This window comes from Pelecanus crispus, chromosome 5 (genome assembly GCF_030463565.1).
Source record: "Pelecanus crispus isolate bPelCri1 chromosome 5, bPelCri1.pri, whole genome shotgun sequence".
Lineage (NCBI taxonomy): Eukaryota > Metazoa > Chordata > Aves > Pelecaniformes > Pelecanidae > Pelecanus > Pelecanus crispus.
Window position 1 is genome coordinate 61189058 of NC_134647.1, and position 18820 is coordinate 61207877.

General features: G+C 46.9%; 1 protein-coding gene across 1 annotated transcript; it reads left to right on the top strand.

Annotated features, from left to right (window-relative positions):
* The first annotated feature begins 1334 nt into the window (after nt 1-1334).
* On the top strand, nt 1335-11476 carry PTGER3 (prostaglandin E receptor 3). The gene is made up of 2 exons (XM_009482365.2): nt 1335-2168; nt 11170-11476. The coding sequence occupies exons 1-2, from the start codon at nt 1335-1337 to the stop codon at nt 11455-11457; spliced, it is 1122 nt and encodes a 373-aa protein (XP_009480640.2). The 3' UTR covers nt 11458-11476.
* Nucleotides 11477-18820: the final 7344 nt, after the last annotated feature.

Consider the following 18820-nt stretch of genomic DNA (forward strand, 5'->3'; position numbering starts at 1 on the left):
AACAAAGAAGCCACGGCTCAGTAATTTATAAAGCAAGCCATAACTTCTAATATGGTTCCTATTTATGAGAAATACGTCTCTTCCCACTTCATGATTTAGCTGTGCACACTTGGTCATACAAAGTAAAACCTGAGCAGGGCAGTATTTTAAACTGGACTCTGTTAATAGCACTTTTGATGCTTAAAACGTCTTAAAACTGTTAGCTTTCACAGGAAAAATGAGTTAAATCCCTAGCAGTAGCTGACTATATAGAGCAAGATAAATTCCTGCTCCTAAGCAAAGAAATTATTGTAACCTGAAACAAGGATTTGTAACAATGCTCAGTGTTGGTTCTCTGACTAGTTATCTACACTGGGAGCAAAGCCGGGTCCCCCCAAACTCCTGAGACCACAGAAATGGCAGGAAGCTGAAGGCGCTTCAATGCAGTGGGTGTTTTGGCTGGTCAGGTACTCCGTCACCTAACAGTTAGGGGTGTTCACTTATTTATTCCTGGTTAATCAAGCCAGTTATGGCCTGAGAAACGACTTGGTTGAGCCTGAACTGTGCTAAAGCACAGTCCTGAGAGTTAAATAGAGCTGGCAAGGAAAGGAGGAAAAGAAAGAACACATGGCATTCGTTGCCACCTCAGCATACAAGGAACGTCCGGAGCTGCCCGCACGGACCGTGGCATCCAGAGGCTCGGGGAGAGACCGCTCAGGGGCAGCGGGAGCGGCCGCCCCGGCACCGCACGGGGCCCGCCCCGGCTCGGCGGCCATCAGCCGCCGGCAGAGCAGCCGGGAGCGCTGCAACGCGGCGGGGCGGGGCGGCAAGGGCAGGGAAAGAGCCCGGTGACGGATCCCCAGCTGCAGCGCAGCACGGCCGCCCTCAGCGCCGCCCGGGCCCGCTCCCGCTCCTGGTGCCGGTGCCGGTGCCGCCGGAGGGGCGGGGACAGCGCCGGTGCCGCCCGGGGGCAGCAGAGCTCACGGACCGGCTCGAGCAGCGCCCGCCGCCGCGACCGCGCTGGGGGCCGGCCGGGAGCCCCCGTCCCCGCGGCGGGGCACGGCCGGTGCCGCCGGGCTCCCAGACCCGTCCTGGGGCACGGCGGCGTTCCCGACGCCGCGGCTGAGACGCCGCCACCGGCAGCTCCGCGGAGGTGCGCGGCCGCGCTGTGCCGTCCCGCCTCTCCCTTCCCCTCGGGGCGGGAAGGGCCGGCCCCCCGCCGCCCGCCGCCCGCCCCCGCCTTATAACGGCTCCCGCCCGCCGGGTGCCGACCGGCAGCGCCGCTCCTCGCCTCGCCGCTCCTGGCCGGCATGGGCTGAGCCCTCGGCGCCCCGTCGCCGCGGTAGCCCGCCGGGATGAGCCGCTGGCCGCAGTGCCAGGGCGACCCCAACGGCACCGAGCCCGCCGCCATGCGGCAGCGGGGCAACGGGACGGGGCGGGCGGCGGAGGGCTGCAGCGCCGTCTCGGTGGCGTTCCCGCTGACCATGATGATCACGGGCATCGTGGGCAATGCCCTGGCCATGCTGCTGGTCTCCCGCAGCTACCGGGCCAAGAAGAGCCGGCGGAAGCGGTCCTTCCTGCTGTGCATCGGCTCCCTGGCGCTCACCGACCTGCTGGGGCAGCTGCTGACCAGCCCCATCGTCATCTTCGTCTACCTGTCCAACCGCGCCTGGGACGCCATCGACCCCTCGGGCCACCTCTGTGCCTTCTTCGGCTTCAGCATGACCATCTTCGGCCTCTGCCCGCTCTTCATCGCCAGCGCCATGGCCGTGGAGAGGACGCTGGCCATCCGTGCGCCCCACTGGTACGCCAGCCACATGAAGACGCGGGTGACGAAGGCGGTGCTGCTCGGCATCTGGCTGGCCGTGTTTGCGTTCGCCCTCCTGCCCATCGCCGGCCTGGGCCAGTACACGCTGCAGTGGCCCGGCACCTGGTGCTTCATCAGCACCATCGACAGCCAGCTCACCGGGAGCCTCTTCTTCGCCTCCACCTTTGCTGTCCTGGGGCTTCTCTCCCTTGTGGTGACGGTGGCGTGCAACCTGGCCACCATCGAGGCCTTGGTGTCTCGCTGTCGGACCAAAGCGACTGCATCGCGCTCCAGCAAGCAGTGGGGGCGAATCGCCATGGAGACACTGATCCAGCTCTTGGGGATCATGTGTGTCCTCTCAGCCTGCTGGTCACCGCTGCTGGTAGGTCGCCTCGCTGCCTGCCGTGGGTCAACCCCAGGCTTCCTTCCTCCCTCCCTTAGGGCAGGAGGCAGGGTGGCCCTGAGAGAGGGCAGGGTGGGAGGCACCGGCAGTTCAGGTTCCTCATGGATGGCATGGCCGTGAATGGCCTCCGAGGAAAGAAAGCGGGGACAGGGACAGAGCCTGGCGTGGAAAGCCAGCGGGAGAGAAGCTGGGAGAGGTCCAAGAGGATAGCCAAAGTGCGGCATATTTGGGAAAATAAGACAAAGGAACCGGAGTCAAAAGGAGGGACCTTGAGGAAAACAAGGGTCTTGTACAGAGGAGGAGGGAGGACACAAGGAGACTGTGAGTCTGGGAGCAGGACACAAGTCGGCAGTGCTTGTGGCGTAGAGCCACAGGCACCAGGCAGATTGAGAGGGGAGGGGGAGCGGCTGGTGCGGACAGTGGGCTCCAGAGGCAGGGAGGGCATGCTGTGCCTCTGCCCAGCTCTGACCGGCACATTGTACCTACCCCATAGTGCCGTAGGGGTCTGAAGGTGAGGGGACAAGGGGAACCAGAATCTGCTTATTCCTCATTTAGGGGAACCTGTGAGGAAGTTTGTCGAGACCTTACTGTGATGGAGCCCTGTGCTCATGGGAGACAGCCACTTACGATTTTTTGTTTGCTCCCACCTTGTAGCAAAACTTACTTTAATGCTTTATGAGAAAAGGTACGACCTGGGACTTTGTGAGTGCCTTCTGGTTTTCAGTAGATTGCTCACTGTATCTTATTTACGGCAGCATTCTGGGCTTTTTTTTTTCTGTTTTTTTTTTTTTTTTTAAAGGACCCTTGCATTTCTTTCCACTGTTTTGTTACTCCTCACTTATGCCCTGTCTTTCTTGTCAAACTAGGGTAAATCCTTCCTCATGATTTATGAGTGGAGGAGGCTGAATCCACATCTCTTTCTGCCATGTGGGACAAGGGCACACACAGGAGGCCAGTACTCCATCTAAAAAGGCCAGATTATTCTGCTGTCAGAGGATAGTATGATTTTTGAAAGGTTGTACTTGGGATCCGTAAGCAGGAAAGGGCTAAAGCTAGCTATGGTAATTTTGAAGTTATGTGAAAGGTGCTTTATGGCCAGAGAAGGATTTTTCTTCCTTCTTGTGCACAGAGAACTTGAGCTCTCATAAATTGGCCTGAGACAAGAGGAATGGCTGACAAAGATAACAGCTGATGGGGGTAAGGTAAAAATTGAAAACCAATTAATTTAATTAAGTAATGTTGCCCTTGTAAATTAATTAAAACTCCAACAAATCTCCAAAATAACCCTGCCCCAAAATAAGTCAGAGGCTGTATGTTGACTTTCTAGAGATCATTAACAGCTTGTGACAAAAGTAAAATATGAAACCACACAAAAATTTAGTGAGAACTTGAGAGCAAAGAATAATGTTCTCCTCCTCAAACCCCAAGGGATGTTAGATTTGGTAAGTTAGACCAGGAGACTGCCCTGTCACTATTTCGGTGTGTGTCTCCATGCATTGCTTGCCTGCAGCCCCGCACACCTTGGCCAGCCCCTAACGTTGCTGTGGCATGTCCTGCTGTCCCACTGACGTGTGCAGTCAAGTCCCAAGGGGAGACACTTCTTTATTTTACAGAAGTTAACTGTTGCATGCTTGTCCATAATTAAACGGATGAAAAAATTAGAAGGCGTTTATTAAATGAAGGAAGTATGTTTGCCTCTCAGCCCTTGCTTTTGTAGCCTTTCCGTTGGGACGGAAGGTTCTGCCCTGCTCTCTGCGGCCAAGGCAGCAGGACCCGTGCTGCTCCCTCAACCAGCCCGGGGGCCATGGAGCTATTGCACCTAAGGGTTTAACCAGCCTCGTAGCATCGAGAGAAAATCCCTGAGAAGAGGGACAGTTTTTTCTTTTTCTGCCTTCAGAACCTGAGTACTCAGAAAAATCAGTGAGGGTGCAGGGATTCCTCTTGGTGGTTTGCTTCCCGTGGCATTTTTGCAGAGTTAACAGTCAGAAGTCAAACCAATACAGCTGCCCCTGCTCTACTGAACGGATCTGTGGGAAGTGTTAATGGGATGAGTTAACAGAGCAGAGCCCAGGTCAGAAAGCCTGTTGTAAACAAGGCTGACACCTCCAGAAAACGCTCAGGGAGCTGGTAAGAGAGAGCAGGGCTTCTCTGAGGTTTGGCCACAGAAGATGAACTGACTCCCTGGCAAGGAGCCTGATGCTCCAAGACAAAGGCGGGGCCAGTTGAAGTGGTACTCATTGGCAAGGCTTTGCATGTGTTTTATGATCCTGTGGAGGACTTTTGCCCCTCTGGGGCACTCTGTAATCCAGAGTGAAGTTGTCAACAGTTCATTTCCCTGTGCAGCAGCAACACTTGAAAACATGTAACTTGCTCTGCAGAGTTCTGCAAAACTTCTCTGTCTCGTCAGCACATTCTCCAGTCTTCATATTCTCGAAATCAAGAGTCATGACTGCAGAAGCATATTTGTATATACACGTCAATGTTTTCTGTAGAACTACAAAGTATGTATTAGGAATAAGAGGCCAGATTTTTGGAAGAGTGACCATGGAGTAATGTAAGTGCATTTTCAGTGAAAGCCAGAGTGTAGAACTCATTTAACCTATAGCTGCATCATTTAGCAGTTGTAAGAAATTTAGTTGAAACAAGAATCCAGGGATTTTCAGAGGAGATCTTTGGGTTTTTAAAAAAAGAAACCTGAGTTTTATAACTGAGAACTAATGGATTCTGACAACTATTACTATTAGGCAAACGATGCCCTTTTACACAGTATTTTTAGACTTGATCTGTTGATGAAAATGACAAAATAAAATGTGATTTAACAGAAAAGTGGAACTTCTGATGATAGTGGCTGTGCCCTAAATGGCTTAATGAAGTGTCCCACCTTTTCTTGATTTATGCTGGATTTGGTAGAAGAGAGGAAGTGCATACATAATGCAGGCGTTGTCTCCTTTTGTTGTGCACTCAGGATCTTACTTGAATTCAGCGTGGAGAACCTGGGAAAATGCTCCACTTAAATAAGATACTGCTTTATCATAAGTGGTTTCCAGTTCGTGCTAATATTCTGTTTACTTTGGTGCCCAGCTGTGGAGCATAACCATCAAACTAAACTGACAGCAGATTAAAATGAGACTGTGGTAAAATAGAGGAAGCTATTCCTTGATTGCACAGAAACACAGGTGCAGCACAAACTGGAATTCTCATAATAATTAGTTTAGAGCTCCAGGTTACAAAATTATTCACTCACAGACTTGTTTCAAGGCTATTTAAAGCCAAAATGCTCAGGTATTCTTCTGCTTTTCCTATTAAAATACTTCTCCTTAACCTTCCTGTCAGACAGAAATTAAATACATTCTTCTTTACAGATATTTTTACTAAAAATATATTATTTTGTAATATTTTTAATGTGCAAAACTTAATTATGGAAAGCACCTTCACTTAGAGAGAAAAAAGACAGTGAAACCACTGAGCTGCAAGGAAAATAGATGGCTTTTGTTCTATGAATCGGGAACTCTTCCCACTAATGCTCCACTTCCATCTGAGGCTGGAACAGCCACCTGTTTCAAAACTGTCCCAGCATGCTGGTCATTTCAGTTTGGCCATGCTGGCAGGGAAGGCCCGTGGACCCCTACAGCCAAAAAACTGCATTTTGCTGGACTGCATTTCTCTAGATAAGGTCACACCCAAGTGGTACAAATTAGACCGTGTTTGTTGGAAGCCTGCTAGACTTTGATGGGACCTGTCGTGATTCCCTGCATTATTATCCTACTGTAAAAGTGTTCTTATTGAAATCCTCAGCCTTCTGCAGTAATTCTCCAAGAGGACTGCAAATTATTTCACTGCCATATGTTTCTCAGGAACAGAGAAGTGATTTGCTTGAGTGCCAGTCAGTGTCCTGTGGGGTGGCAGATGAGAGAGCACTGCACGCAGTGCTGCCTGCGCACGTGCCAGATGTGCGGTGCTGCTGCGTGGAAAGCAGCGTGGCCTTGATGCGGAGCCAGCACTGAGAAGTAATTCTTCCCAGGACATACTGATGTGTCTGTGGCCCGTGCACACCAGGAGGTGTTGCATTGCCCTACCGCAAGAAGGTTGCTAATAAAGAGAGATCATCAGGTGCCTTGTAACTTAGATTCTTTCTGGATTACTGTCAATCTGATGGATGAACAGCTACAGTGAGGCGGTGAACCAAGGTTAAGGTGGTCCAGATGCCAGACATGCCCCTCTGTAGTCTAGTTGGCTGGACTTGTCTTAGCTTTGCCTGTGACAGGCAGTATTTCTACTTTAAAAAAGAAATCTACGTCCATGCTAGGCAGTAGGAAGTTCTCCTTCAGGGGTCCACAAGCAGAATCTGTAATGGCATTTGGCCTTCTCAAACTGAAGTCTTTCATTTTGCCTTGGCTCCAGCAGAGGCAGCAGAAGAGAGTTCTAAAAATTTAATGAGAAAAAATTACAATTTTGATTTTTAAAACAACACGGTACATGACTATAGGTATGGTTAGTAATAACAAGAAAAAATCATATCCTCTCCATCGTGGCTTTCCATGGTTCACTCACCACAGACGCTATTTGTATTTCATCAGGAGACTCCTCTGTTCCTTCTACGGCTTGCTTCTTTATGTGTGAGAGAATTATTTAAGCAACAGATTAGGGCTAGTGGGAGAGGAGAAGCAGTGTAAGAGGATGAATGCTCCTGTCTTCATGATACATATAAAATATGTTTGGTTTTTTGGAAGCTCTCTCAAGAAAAGATTTTTGCAGTCTGAGACCAGGAATTTCCCATCATATTCTTACCCTACATTCCAGACTAGCTGCTCAGCTCTTGCTTGGCTGAAAAATACACACCTTTAAGCACATCAGCTGTTTTAGTCTCCATCTTTTACTGCAGGTAGCAGCAGTTTACAACATAGTTTGTAAAAGTGAAAAAATACTTTGGGAAAGTTTTTGCTTCTTCCCCCCCCCCCCCCCCCCCCCCAACTACAGTGGAAGTTCATTCTAAACTCTTTGCAATAAAATAATAAGCTGCCTGCGAGTCCCTGAGGTAACATAGGCTGCCCATGTAAAGTTAAGCTAGTGGCAATCTACCACAGTGATGGTTGCCAGCGGGGGAGCTTATGAAACAACCCTGAAAAGTTCTTGTGTACTACAATGCAACTTTATTCAAAACACTGTAAAGACATCTCACAAAACACATCCTGTCTGTGGTTGTAACTTTGAAAACCAGAGCAGTGGAGGTTTAATGTTATTATAAAACTACATTCAATGATAACAGTAAAGTTTTATCTACTCTAATTTAATAAATACAATTATCAACTATATTACTATATGCATTTTGAGCCAAACTTTTTATTGTCATAAATTGTGTAGTTCCATTGACTTTATTCCACCTGATGTTGTTCCTCTACCTTTTGCAGTCTTTCTTTTAATTAATTTAGAAGACCAATACGGGCCATGATAAACAACCTCTGAGGACATCAAACAAATAAAATTTCCAGTAGAGCAATTGTTGGTCCAACAAATATTCCAGTAAAGGAGTATTATGTAATAAAAACAAAAATAAGTTGTCTGCTTGGGAAATGTATTTTATTAGCCTGATATTTTTGTAGCTCCATGGGTTTATTGACAAAAGAACAAGACAACAAGGTCTGCAAAACAGGGGTCATTGCAGAGTTCCCAAAGGAAGAGCTAGAAGAGCTGATCTGGGAGAAAGCGATCTGAATACTGGGAATGACAAATGCAGTGTGGTTTCCATTGGCTGTAGCGTGGGCACAGCATATTTACCTAATACCGCTGCTCTTTATGTCACGGTAATGCTGCCGTCCCCGTCAGGAGGTGGGTTGTGCTGGTCTCTGGTGGGCACAGGGGGCAGGTGCTGCAGGCAGCGTAGACCGAGCTGTGACAGTGGCAGAGGGGGCAGAGGAAGTGCTAGGGATGCGGTTGTGTGGGACTGGTGCACAGGTGGCCTTTTGATGTGGTCTGGATCTGTGTCTATCTGCATTTTCAAAAGGCTCTACCAACGGTTACTTATTTTCATTTTTATTTAAATTAAATGTAATAGATTGAACTCTCAACTGCTTCTATTTAAAGAAACAAAAACAATTCTACTTTGCTGTCCAAGCTGCCCTGCCTTCCGGACTCATCTAAGTCTTTCCAAGGGCAACACATGGTTATTGATCTGGCACCCAGAATATCCCTTTGAATGGAAAAATCCTCCCCCATAGCCTCTCCTTCTGGTCACTCTTGCTCTGACTGTCCCAGTTTATGGGCACAGAAGCAGTCCAGCCATGATCTTTCTGAGTGACACTGAACTCTCAAGACAGCCTTCCGTGGGAAAACCTTGGCTGGGATCACTCAGCTTGTGTTGCTGCTGGTGCAGATTGTCTTGGTTCTTTCGAAAGGCTGAAGTCAAGAAGTTGGGCAGGGCTATGCATAATTGACTAAGAATCTTGTCCCTCGGGCTGTGTTTTCATGACTGGCTGCCAGTTTATTTAGTGTACCTTGGTACACTACGGTACCACTCAGTAATACCACGGACCTTTGCAAAGACAGTGAATTAGATGTGCATCAGGGCCATCGTGCATAGGTGTCCATCTCCTTGACATACACAGTAGACGCGTCAAAATGTGTGGAACCTACTGCATCTCAATTCTGCGGGATCTCCAGACAGTAAATTCAGACAGTCACGGTCTTCAAGTCATGCCCAGAAGAGATTTGCAAGCAAAAAAAAGGACCTGCCCAGGAAAACTTGGGTGTTCAATAGCCCTGTCCTCAGAGGACAGAGTGTAGCACACAGGCCCTACCTCTGGCTTCCCAAGCGTCAGGTCACTTCACACTGCCACACTTCAGTCTGTGGTAGGACGCGGTGCCCAGCGACAAGGCCTGCTTGCTGTCTCCTGGTGTACATTATGAAGCGTGCCCCGTCCTTACGTCGGCTCTGCCTTTTTCCTTGCTCTAAAGCACCGGGGAGCTTTGTTGTGCATCACAGCCAGGTGTAAGAGCGCAGGTATTTTCCCCATTGTACAGCTGAGACGCACGTCATTTGGCAGCAAGTTGCACGGCAAGTGCCTGCTCAGGAGATGTTTTGATCCTTGTGTTTATGGGCTCCTGGAAAAAACGTTGCAATACAAAAACTAAAGTAGCTTATCTGTAGAGAAGCAACTAAAAGCCTCTGAAGTGATACATTTTTAAGCAGCTGTAGTTGGCACAGAAAGCTCAGGAGAAAACTTGACCACAGATACCGACTAAACCATGGAAAATTATATCTATCTGACATTTTTTTTCAAAATGTGATTCATATTTCCCATGGTTACGTATTAGTGTATGAGAGCATCACAACACCAGGTCTGGTGAGCACTCTCACCAGCTTTAAAAAAAAAAGAACAAACAAAAAGGCTTCTCACCATTTTTACCTGAATATGCAGCAGCCTGATAACAAAACCAGTGCTCCTGTGGCTGGAGCACTGCACTGGAGTTCCGAGGCTGGGTTCTTTTTCAGTCACAGGTTTTTCTGTGCAGCCTGTAGCAGCCCTTGGCAGTGTCTTACCTTTCTAGTCTGTAACATGAGAATAAAGGTGTCCTTGTGTTTCAAGGCTCATGGCATTGGTAGCTGTACAGCAAGCTTATGTCTTAATTTGGAAAACGAGGACATGTAAAGTGTTGTTATTTTAGTTGATTGAATCATTATAGTGCAGTCTTCAGTTTATAAGTCTTCTAATGGTTGTAAGTCTTGCAGCAACCCATAAGAAAAATGGATCCTCCCTGCTGCCTGTGCCGTACCAACAGCACATATCTTTGCTGACACTTTGAAATATGATTGAAGAAATTACCTTAAAGTACAGATTTGGGGGTGAAAGTATTAATCAAAGCTGCCTCTTTGGCTTTTCTGAATAAATGAGTGACTACTGCTAACCAGTGCAGTTCTGACATGTGCCATCCACTTTAATACCCATGGCAGGACCCCGATAGCCCTATGCTGTGTAACTAGTATTGTAAATCAAGATGCTGCCATGCCTGATGGCATTTAATCCCAGAAAAATCAACCTGCATGTAGCTTTTGGCTCCCAGGCCAGAGCTTGCTGATCTGTGCTGTGAGGTATGGGAGACATCAGTTATGGAAACTTCTACTTGTGTGAAACATTTTACAGTGTAAATAGTGTCTCTCAGTCATGCCAGTTCGGATGCTGTGGGAAATAGATTCCTAAATATATCACTCTTCACTGGGGGAGCTGAACTGAGGGGGGAAAGGAGGAGATATAGCTCAGGTTAACACAAAACACAGTCTATGGCTTTTGACAAAAGAAAAAGATTTTTTTCTTTTCTGTTGACTTAAAATGTTTTCTTGACTCCCAGCCCAAAACACCTTTATTAACCCTTTTCTTTTAATTTGGCTCAGTTCATAAGCAGAATAGTTTACCTTAAAATCAAATTCTAAAATTTAGAAGTCATAGAGTAAAACATCTTAGCTTTAAAAAAAAAGACATTTTTGTATTTGAAATTCTTTTTTCTGACATTTACAGTTCATAACATAATTTTGAAGAGCTCTACTCATCATGAGTTATTCAGCTGTTCCTTGTAATTGTGATAATATGATAATGATAAAATTAGTCCCTTTAAGTCAATTTTGCAAGGTCAGTAATTTCCCTTTCTAGCCAAGGCCATCTTGAACCTCTAGGATTTAGCACTCAGATTTCCGTTGTGTCTCAAGCAGGGAAGCAGCATGTACTGCCTTGTTTTAGCATGAGATCTATAAATAAATCTGACTGATAGCTGGAAGGTATCATGTTTATCACTCATTTTACACACACACACACACACACACAGAGTGAGCTGCTCTCTCAATGTTTATTTGCTCTGATCACAGTTTGAATCGGATGAGGGAGGACAAAAATTTCTTGACAGGATTTTGTCTTTAGGGCTATTTGCATATAGTGATATACAGATAACAGTCTCTTAACATATATCACTTTTTCCTCCTAACTTTCCGTAGATAACGATGTTGAAGATGATCTTCAGCCATACATCATTTGAACACTGCAAGGGATTCTCCAGTGAAGCCCAAAGCTCAGAAATGCGCAAGGAATGCAATTTCTTCTTGACAGCTGTGCGTTTAGCCTCACTAAACCAGATACTGGATCCATGGGTTTACTTGCTGCTCAGAAAGATCCTCCTCCAGAAGTTCTGTCAAGCAGCCAGCGCTGTCTCCAAGTGCTCTAACAATGAGTGGAAAGAGAGATCAATCACCTTGTCAGAGGAAATCCGACGGACAACGGCATGAAGGAACATTGATCCATTTGCATGGAAACTACTTTTGCCAATGAGTAGTTTTAAATCCTACTGTGAATTGGGGTGTCTGTAACATGTTAGCATCTGCATAAATAGCTGAAAATGGTATTAGTGAGTGGACCTGTAGTGCCAAATAATTATTTATCCAATGTGCCAAAAATTCTCAAGTACAGAAGAAGGAATTGGTTTTGTTTCTGCATTCTGTTGTTATTGCCATTCATAACTGAGCTGCAGAACATGATGTTTTGTGTGCCTAAAATAGAGCTTGGAGGGAATTTTCTTGTGCTAAGGTAGAAAAAATGGTTTTCCTATAAGGGGACACTTGAAACAGATTCAACAGATTAAATTGCTGAAGAGACTCACTCCTATATATATTTTAATACTAAGATCATCTACTTCAGAGAGTCCTTTTTCCTCCTTTTCTCTGGAGGGACAAGGGGAGAAAGGGGCAAAAAATACAAGAATTAAAGGAAGACAAAATTAGGGGACTTGATTTGGATTCCAGTGGCTTAAAAACTGAAAAGGTTGTGTTGTACCAATGGTGGTACATTATTCTCTTTCGAGAACTGAAGGTAGCACAAGTCTCATGACACATGGATTTGTCCTCATAAATACTTACTGTGCGTGGATGCTAAAGTAAACTCATCTGCTGAGGAGGATGTAGCATTGGGACAAATAGCACAAGTGAGAAATCTGTAGTCTGGTTTTTTTTTTAAATAGCAGCCTGTGAAATATGCAGGCATAACAAGAATTGCTGTTTGCAAAGCACACTATAAAACTACTTTGAGCAGATGGAGAGAGTGATAAACAGGTTGTAAGAGACAGTAAATGTTCTTCTTCCTGTAAATTAATGGCAAAGGTTTACAAAGCCAAAAATACTGTTTTCATATGAGTTGTTTTAGTTGGAAATGCACATGTCCAAGAATAAAATGAACATGAAATGATTTTTAAGTAATGCCACTCAAAACTTCTTCATTACTAAAATGTCTTATGAAGCAGCCAAAATAGTACCCCAAAATAGTTTGTTTCTTCTTTCCTCCAAAGACAAATTTGAAAGATACGGCAGCTTTGGGAATTTTTAAAATAAAGCAGACTGGAAGAGGTGGGTAGCAGTGTGTGCATTAGTCAGATGTTTCCCCCAGGTAATTTTCAGGTTTTATTAGGAAACTGAGTTCTAATCCATTTGTGTCACATCTGAAGTTTATCTTTACAAGGGCTATGTTTTTTCCTTGTTTTCATCACCCTTTTGTACGTGATAGCCTCTAATGTCTCCTGTCTCATGGCCTCTTGGGTGAAATTAGATGCAAATACAATACAATATAGTTTTATCATATAGTTTTACGCCATATACTATGTGCCATATAGCATTGAATTCAGGGGCCTTAAAGGCAAATGTAATCCTGCATCTACTAGGAATTTCTTGCACAGAACCTTAATGTTTACTTCTCTTCCTTTGTCTGTAAAAGTATCTACTCAAAAGATAAACTGGCTACTCACTTTCCTTGTTTTGTTACTGCGTTGTCTAATTGCTTATCTTTGTATCAGTCAAACAAGAGTAATTAATCTGACAGCAGAAGCCACCACCTACATAAATCTAATTTTATCTGGGTGGCATTCGAGTGCAACCTAAAAGCTAATGTCTTTCCTTAATTCAAGAGCCAGCCTAAAACCACAGAGAGGCACATTTTGTAAAGTACTGCCTTTCTTTTGTCAGTCTCATCATCTTCTTCATTTTAATGCAATAAATTCCCTTTTCATTTATGAGTCAACTGCATCCTTCAGGCTGTGGGACCCCAAGCTCGGAGCCGCATGGCCCCGGCGAGCTGCTGCACTGTGTGAGAGCCAGTGTTGAATGTAACGACTACACATGCCTGCACATCAACAGTGCTGCTAGCCCCAGTTCATTTACTAATCAGCACTTTGGGGAACACGGTGAAATAAAAATATTACTCATTGTCTTTGGGAAAGTGCCTTGCAGGATTCATACTTGTTTTAAAAAATTCTTTTGGAATATAAAAAGCCTGTTCTTCTGTCCAGAGGATTGGTATTGTTCAGTTTATGTACATTAGCTTTTTAAAACAAATACAGAAACCCAGTCGCTTGTAAAATGTGTCAGGATGACCTTAACGATTAGACTGAATCATTCTTTGTCAAGAAATTTCTGAGCTGCAGCACTTACGGAGCAACCGGCCGACTCTGGGATTGTAAGTGGGATAGCGAGGGAGAAGTTCTGCGAGGAAGAGTGAATCAATCCCCCTTTTATCAGCTGTTTTATAGCGGCAAGAGGAGAAAGTTGTTTTTTCCTGTACACAATCAATCAAATACATGGTAATGAGAGAACAGCTCAAACGTGACGTTGCCTTAAATCGGCTGTGGGAGGGGACCCTTGTTCAGTTCTAGAGTAACCAGACGTGGGCTTGTTGTTCTTAAGAGTCGGGTGGTTTCACTGTAGTTCGCTTAAAATAATTTTGTTACGCCATGCCTTTTCTTAGTGAAATAGGACACTTTTATATTTGGAAAAAGGCAGTTCTGTCCATCTTTGGGTGTGGTAAGATAAAGCAGCTACTTTAAATATCAGAAAATGGAAAAGAATGTCTGCTTTTAATTTGTTTACAGAAAAGGAGTTTAAGCACTATTTGCCAGCCATGGCTGCCATAATGGGACGTGGCTGGAGGAACGCACTTTCAAAAATGAATTCAAAGAGTTTAGTATAAATGAAAGTTTTTGTTTCCCATTTATTTGTTTGAGTGGTGTATTTTTGTTGCATTTCTTTAAAGATGCCTTTTATGTGATGTATTTAAATTCTACTACAGTAGTATTTCTAATACTGGTTTTAATATGTTGTACTTCTGTCAAAGATGTTATGGAAACTGTAGTGTATGGAAAGATGATTTTGAGATCATTGTTTGCCTTAAAAACTAGCTTGTTTGTGTACCAAATCAATGTGTGTTGTACCAGTCAGAATAAAAGTTTGACAGACTAATCGGTCTCCGTTTCCTTGATTGCTCTTGCCTGGGGCCCAGCGTCACACCACTTCCGAACACCCTGTACAGAGGTGCCGGTGGAGGAGCAGCCCCCGGCGCCCGGCTGTGACCACTCGCTGAGCGGATCTGTCCTGGCGAGGGGAGCCGCAGGGTGCTCGCCCACCTTCTTCCTTGCTGCCCGCTCCCGATGGGCTGTGCACAAAGCGGCAGGGGATGGAGAATGGCCAATCCTAACCTGTAAAGCATTGTTTAGTAACAGGCCTTCTAATAAATGGTTAAGTGAGTTTTGCAAAAGCACCACCTGCTGATGCAATGCAAGTCTTGACAGGTTTACGTAGATCAGATCTTATCTGCACAGTCTTCCAGCTAGTGACCTTCACCTGTGGGAACCGTGCTGCACCACTGAGGAAGGCTGCTTCGGTTTGCTGCGTCGGTACAGGCTTTGCAGTTCCTAACTCGCTGTACGCCAGGCTCATGCCTCTCGACCGCTGGGTGGGAAAAGCATGCAGGACCGGGACTCTGTGCACCCCCGAATCTGAGACCCAGCTCAATGTCTGAATCATTTCAGCCAAGCCCGTGTGCAAGAGCCCATGTGGGTGACCATGTGCAGCCCCTCTCGCCAAGGGTGTTCCCACATTTTTTTACATTATTTAACTTTTTTTTCTTTTACATTTTGTAATTTTACCACAAACTTTTTGAGCTTCTAAAGCAGATTTCTACAGAAGAGTAGCGACTCCACTAATGTACTGGAAGCGTCATTAGGACGGGCAAACCCAACCCACCACCACAACAGAGTTCAGTGTGCTCCTCCAGCAAGCCAGCGAAATGTCACTGTGTATTTCTCCAAGTTAAATGACCTTCAGAAGAGAAACAGCAAATTACTATGTGCAATTTTCCCTCATTTCACATGCCCTGCCTGTTCCCTTACTGCTCGATGGATTTATAGTGATTGCCATGCGGTGGTACCACGTTTCAGTGTGGACTGGCACCCCAGAGAAACGGCCACTAGCTAATACACGGAGGAGAGATACCCAGCAAAGCTCATCTTTCAAACTACAGCTTTTCTTGGCTACTGTTCTGAAAGGAGATTCTCCTGGAAAAAGGAGTCCTTCATGAAGGACTTTTCTGAAGTGTCCCGTGGGTGGGTGCCCCAGGGCAGAAACCTGTTTATCATGTAAAGCTTTCCTGCAGCTGGGGCACAGCCTGAGCCGCCGGGTGCAGGAGTTAATGTCAACAGTCACGGGTTGATCAAAACCTTGAAATCAGTGCTCTGTGGCTAATAATATCAAAAGCACCTTTATTTAAATTTTCTCAACCTAGTATGTCACTGCAGAACTGGAAATACTCACCATCGCTTAATTTTTATCTATTAGCGTGAAAATGTGAGCAGCTGGCAATCAACAGGGATTGCTGCATTGAAATCTTTCACTTCTGGGGACCAGAAGGGAGCATAAACGACTTCAGCAGTGTGCCCAGGTGGCCAAGAAGGCCAACAGCATCCTGGCTTGTATCAGGAATAGTGTGGCCAGCAGGAGCAGGGAGGTGATTGTCCCCCTGTACTCGGTGCTGGTGAGGCAGCCCCTGGAATACTGTGTCCAGTTTTGGGCCCCTCAATACAAGAAAGACATTGAGGTGCTGGAGCGTGTTCAGAGAAGGACAACAAGGCTGGTGAAGGGTCTGGAGCACAGGCCTTATGAGGAGCAGCTGAGGGAACTGGGGTTGTTTAGCCTGGAGAAGAGGAGGCTGAGGGGAGACCTTATTGCTCTCTACAACTACCTGAAAGGAGGTTGTAGTGAGGTGGGTGTTGGTCTCTTCTCCCAAGTAGTTAGCGATAGGATGAGAGGAAACGGGCTTAAGCTGCACCAGGGGAGGTTTAGGTTGGAAATTAGGAAAAATTTCTTTACGGAAGGGGTGGTCAAGCATTGGAACAAGCTGCCTAGAGAGGTGGTGGAGTCACCATCCCTGGAAGTGTTCAAAAAACGGGTAGATGTGGCATTTCGGCACATGGTTTAGTCTAGTCTACCCTTGATTGGTTTAGAGTAGACTTGGTAGTGTAGGTTAATGGTTGGACTGGATGATCCTGGAGGTCTTTTCCAACCTAAACGATTCTATGATTCTCTATGTGGATGCTTCAACATGAAAAGAGACGTTCTTTATACCAAACAGACCAAAACCAAATTACAGACAGAGCGTCTCTTGCAACATACCCAAAGAGCCGTGCAGGGCCACAGCGGTACTGAGCATGGTGTTTTGGGCTGCGGTCACTTTGCAGTGTCATGTGTCGCTCTGCAGCTCTGTGACCCCACATCGGGTCCTATCAGCTGGGAGCAAATGAAGATACCTGCCACCAGTGAAGTGAAGCACACCAGCCAGAGAAGCACATGTGGAGCAAACCCAGGGCTTCTGGAGCTTGGGACGGCTGTACACAAAGCCCGGGGTTCCCTGTGCCCTGCAGGCAGAGCGGTGCCTCCAAGGGCAGGCTGAGGCTGCGTCCCTGCCAGCAGCAAGGTGGGTTCTCGGTGCTTGGTGCACATGGCCATGTCAGCAGCACCCGGCTGGTGGGCTTATTCCGTGCCAGCCACGCACACCAACGGTGCTCGCCCAACAGTCGGTGCCTCAACACTGGTTGAGCTGCCCTGGTGAAGTACCTTGGGCTGGTTTCCCCAGGTCCTGCCAAGGTGGGTCCTGCCACCCCCAGAGCAACACAGCTGGAGCCCCGGGGGTCCCACAGGTGCATCACCAGGCCCCAGGTGTCGGGGTGGCTGCTGCCCTTGTCTTCAGCTTTCTCCCTTCGGCGGCCACCCCTCACCTCAACAACAGGCACCATCTGCATTAAAACATCAGCCCAGATTAGCAGAGCCAGAGCAACCCTGTGAACCCAGCGTGACTGACAGCGTTACCGCCTGCCTCTTGCATGCTCGCAAACTGACTTAAACGTATCGATCCAGGATCTCGGTGCTGCTTGCTATCACTCTGAGCTCATGAATTTAAAAGCAAACAGGTTGCACAGATGCAGCATTACCCAAGATGTTTATTTGCAAAATAAGCATGTAAAAGGAGGCCCAAGTCTTTGCACATAAAGTAATTGTGAGAAATGGATTTGTTTGCTGCACGGTGGGAGAATACGGAACTTGAATAATGCTCAGTGGTAAAACATGAATCACTCCCCAATAGAGCAAGATAAAATTGGTGAGGAGGAAGTGTCAGGCACCCAAAGTGGTCTCATGCGCTGAAGCAAAACCTCAGATACCCGGGAGGTCCCCTGCCAATTGCCATGTTTTCTAAATTAAAACATGAGCTTTAGACAGCAAGAGTAACAAGTCCCAAATTGTATTTTTTTCATTCACTTGGCATTTGTAGATAACATTAAATAATTTAGAATAGAAACTTCATAGCATGCTAGTCAAAGTCTGAAGGCTTGTAAAGGCAACAATAGTTGAGCATGAGACCTCTCCTGCGATGGTCACCACCATTTTATTTAACTGGTGTTTTGCTCTGTTACAGCTTTCTCCTTCTGGCTTCTCAGTTCAGAGTAGCAGCTCAGATGCTCCAGTAAGGGCGAGCATTTGGGGGTCAGGTCACTGGCAGGGCTGCCTGCAGGAGTCAGATGCGGGGGCTGGACCCCGGTGCAATCCCTCACCTTAGTGCAGGGCTGTTCAGGAACATCACTGGGGGAAGAGCTGGGTCTGTGGCACCAGAAAGTCACCAGGGAACCTGCAACGCACGTCCTCTCGCTTCAAGTGTGAGTTCTTAAGCAGAATACAGAAGGAAGGAGCCTATTTCAAAGTTGGTGGGAGAAGAGGACGGTGCAAATAACCAGCCCCATTAGTCATGAAAAGGCAAATGTGGGTAAAGGTGAAGGGGAACCCAAGGGGACCAGTGGGGCGATGCTGGGTCTCTGCTGTGCTGCCTCGGGGCCAGCTCAGGGCTTCAGCCCCACCACTGGAGGAGCAGGCAGGGTGAGATCAGCCCGAAGGGGAGGCGCGAGGGAGCAGTGCTGGCAGCCAGAGCTGCCGAAGACAGTGCTGGGAGAGGGAGGTGGCGACCGGTCTCAGCAGCCCTCCCACTGCCTCGCACAAGCTCCTCCGGACACTTGAGAAATGAAACCCTGGCATCAGATAAACCGTCCCTGCTGAGACGGCCGCATGAATCCCTGCAGCACGGCTCCCTGCCACTCCTGCCCCTCAGCCCCCAGCCAGCACCGGCACGGCCACCACCAAGAGACGGGCTTTCCAATGCACTCAGCCTTGCTGCAGCTCCGCTCTCAGCGTAAGTCCCACACGCGGTGGAAGAAACACCTCACCACCCAGCCTCAGACGCACAGATGGTCTAATTTTAAGTTTCCTTTTATCAGCTAATTTGATCTCAGCT

Coding starts and splice junctions, on each gene's coding strand:
- PTGER3 (XM_009482365.2), top strand. CDS start 1,335: ATGAGCCGCTGGCCGCAGTGCCAGGGCGACCCCAACGGCACCGAGCCC. Junction 2,169..11,169: donor CCTGCTGGTCACCGCTGCTG/GTAGGTCGCCTC, acceptor AACTTTCCGTAG/ATAACGATGTTGAAGATGAT.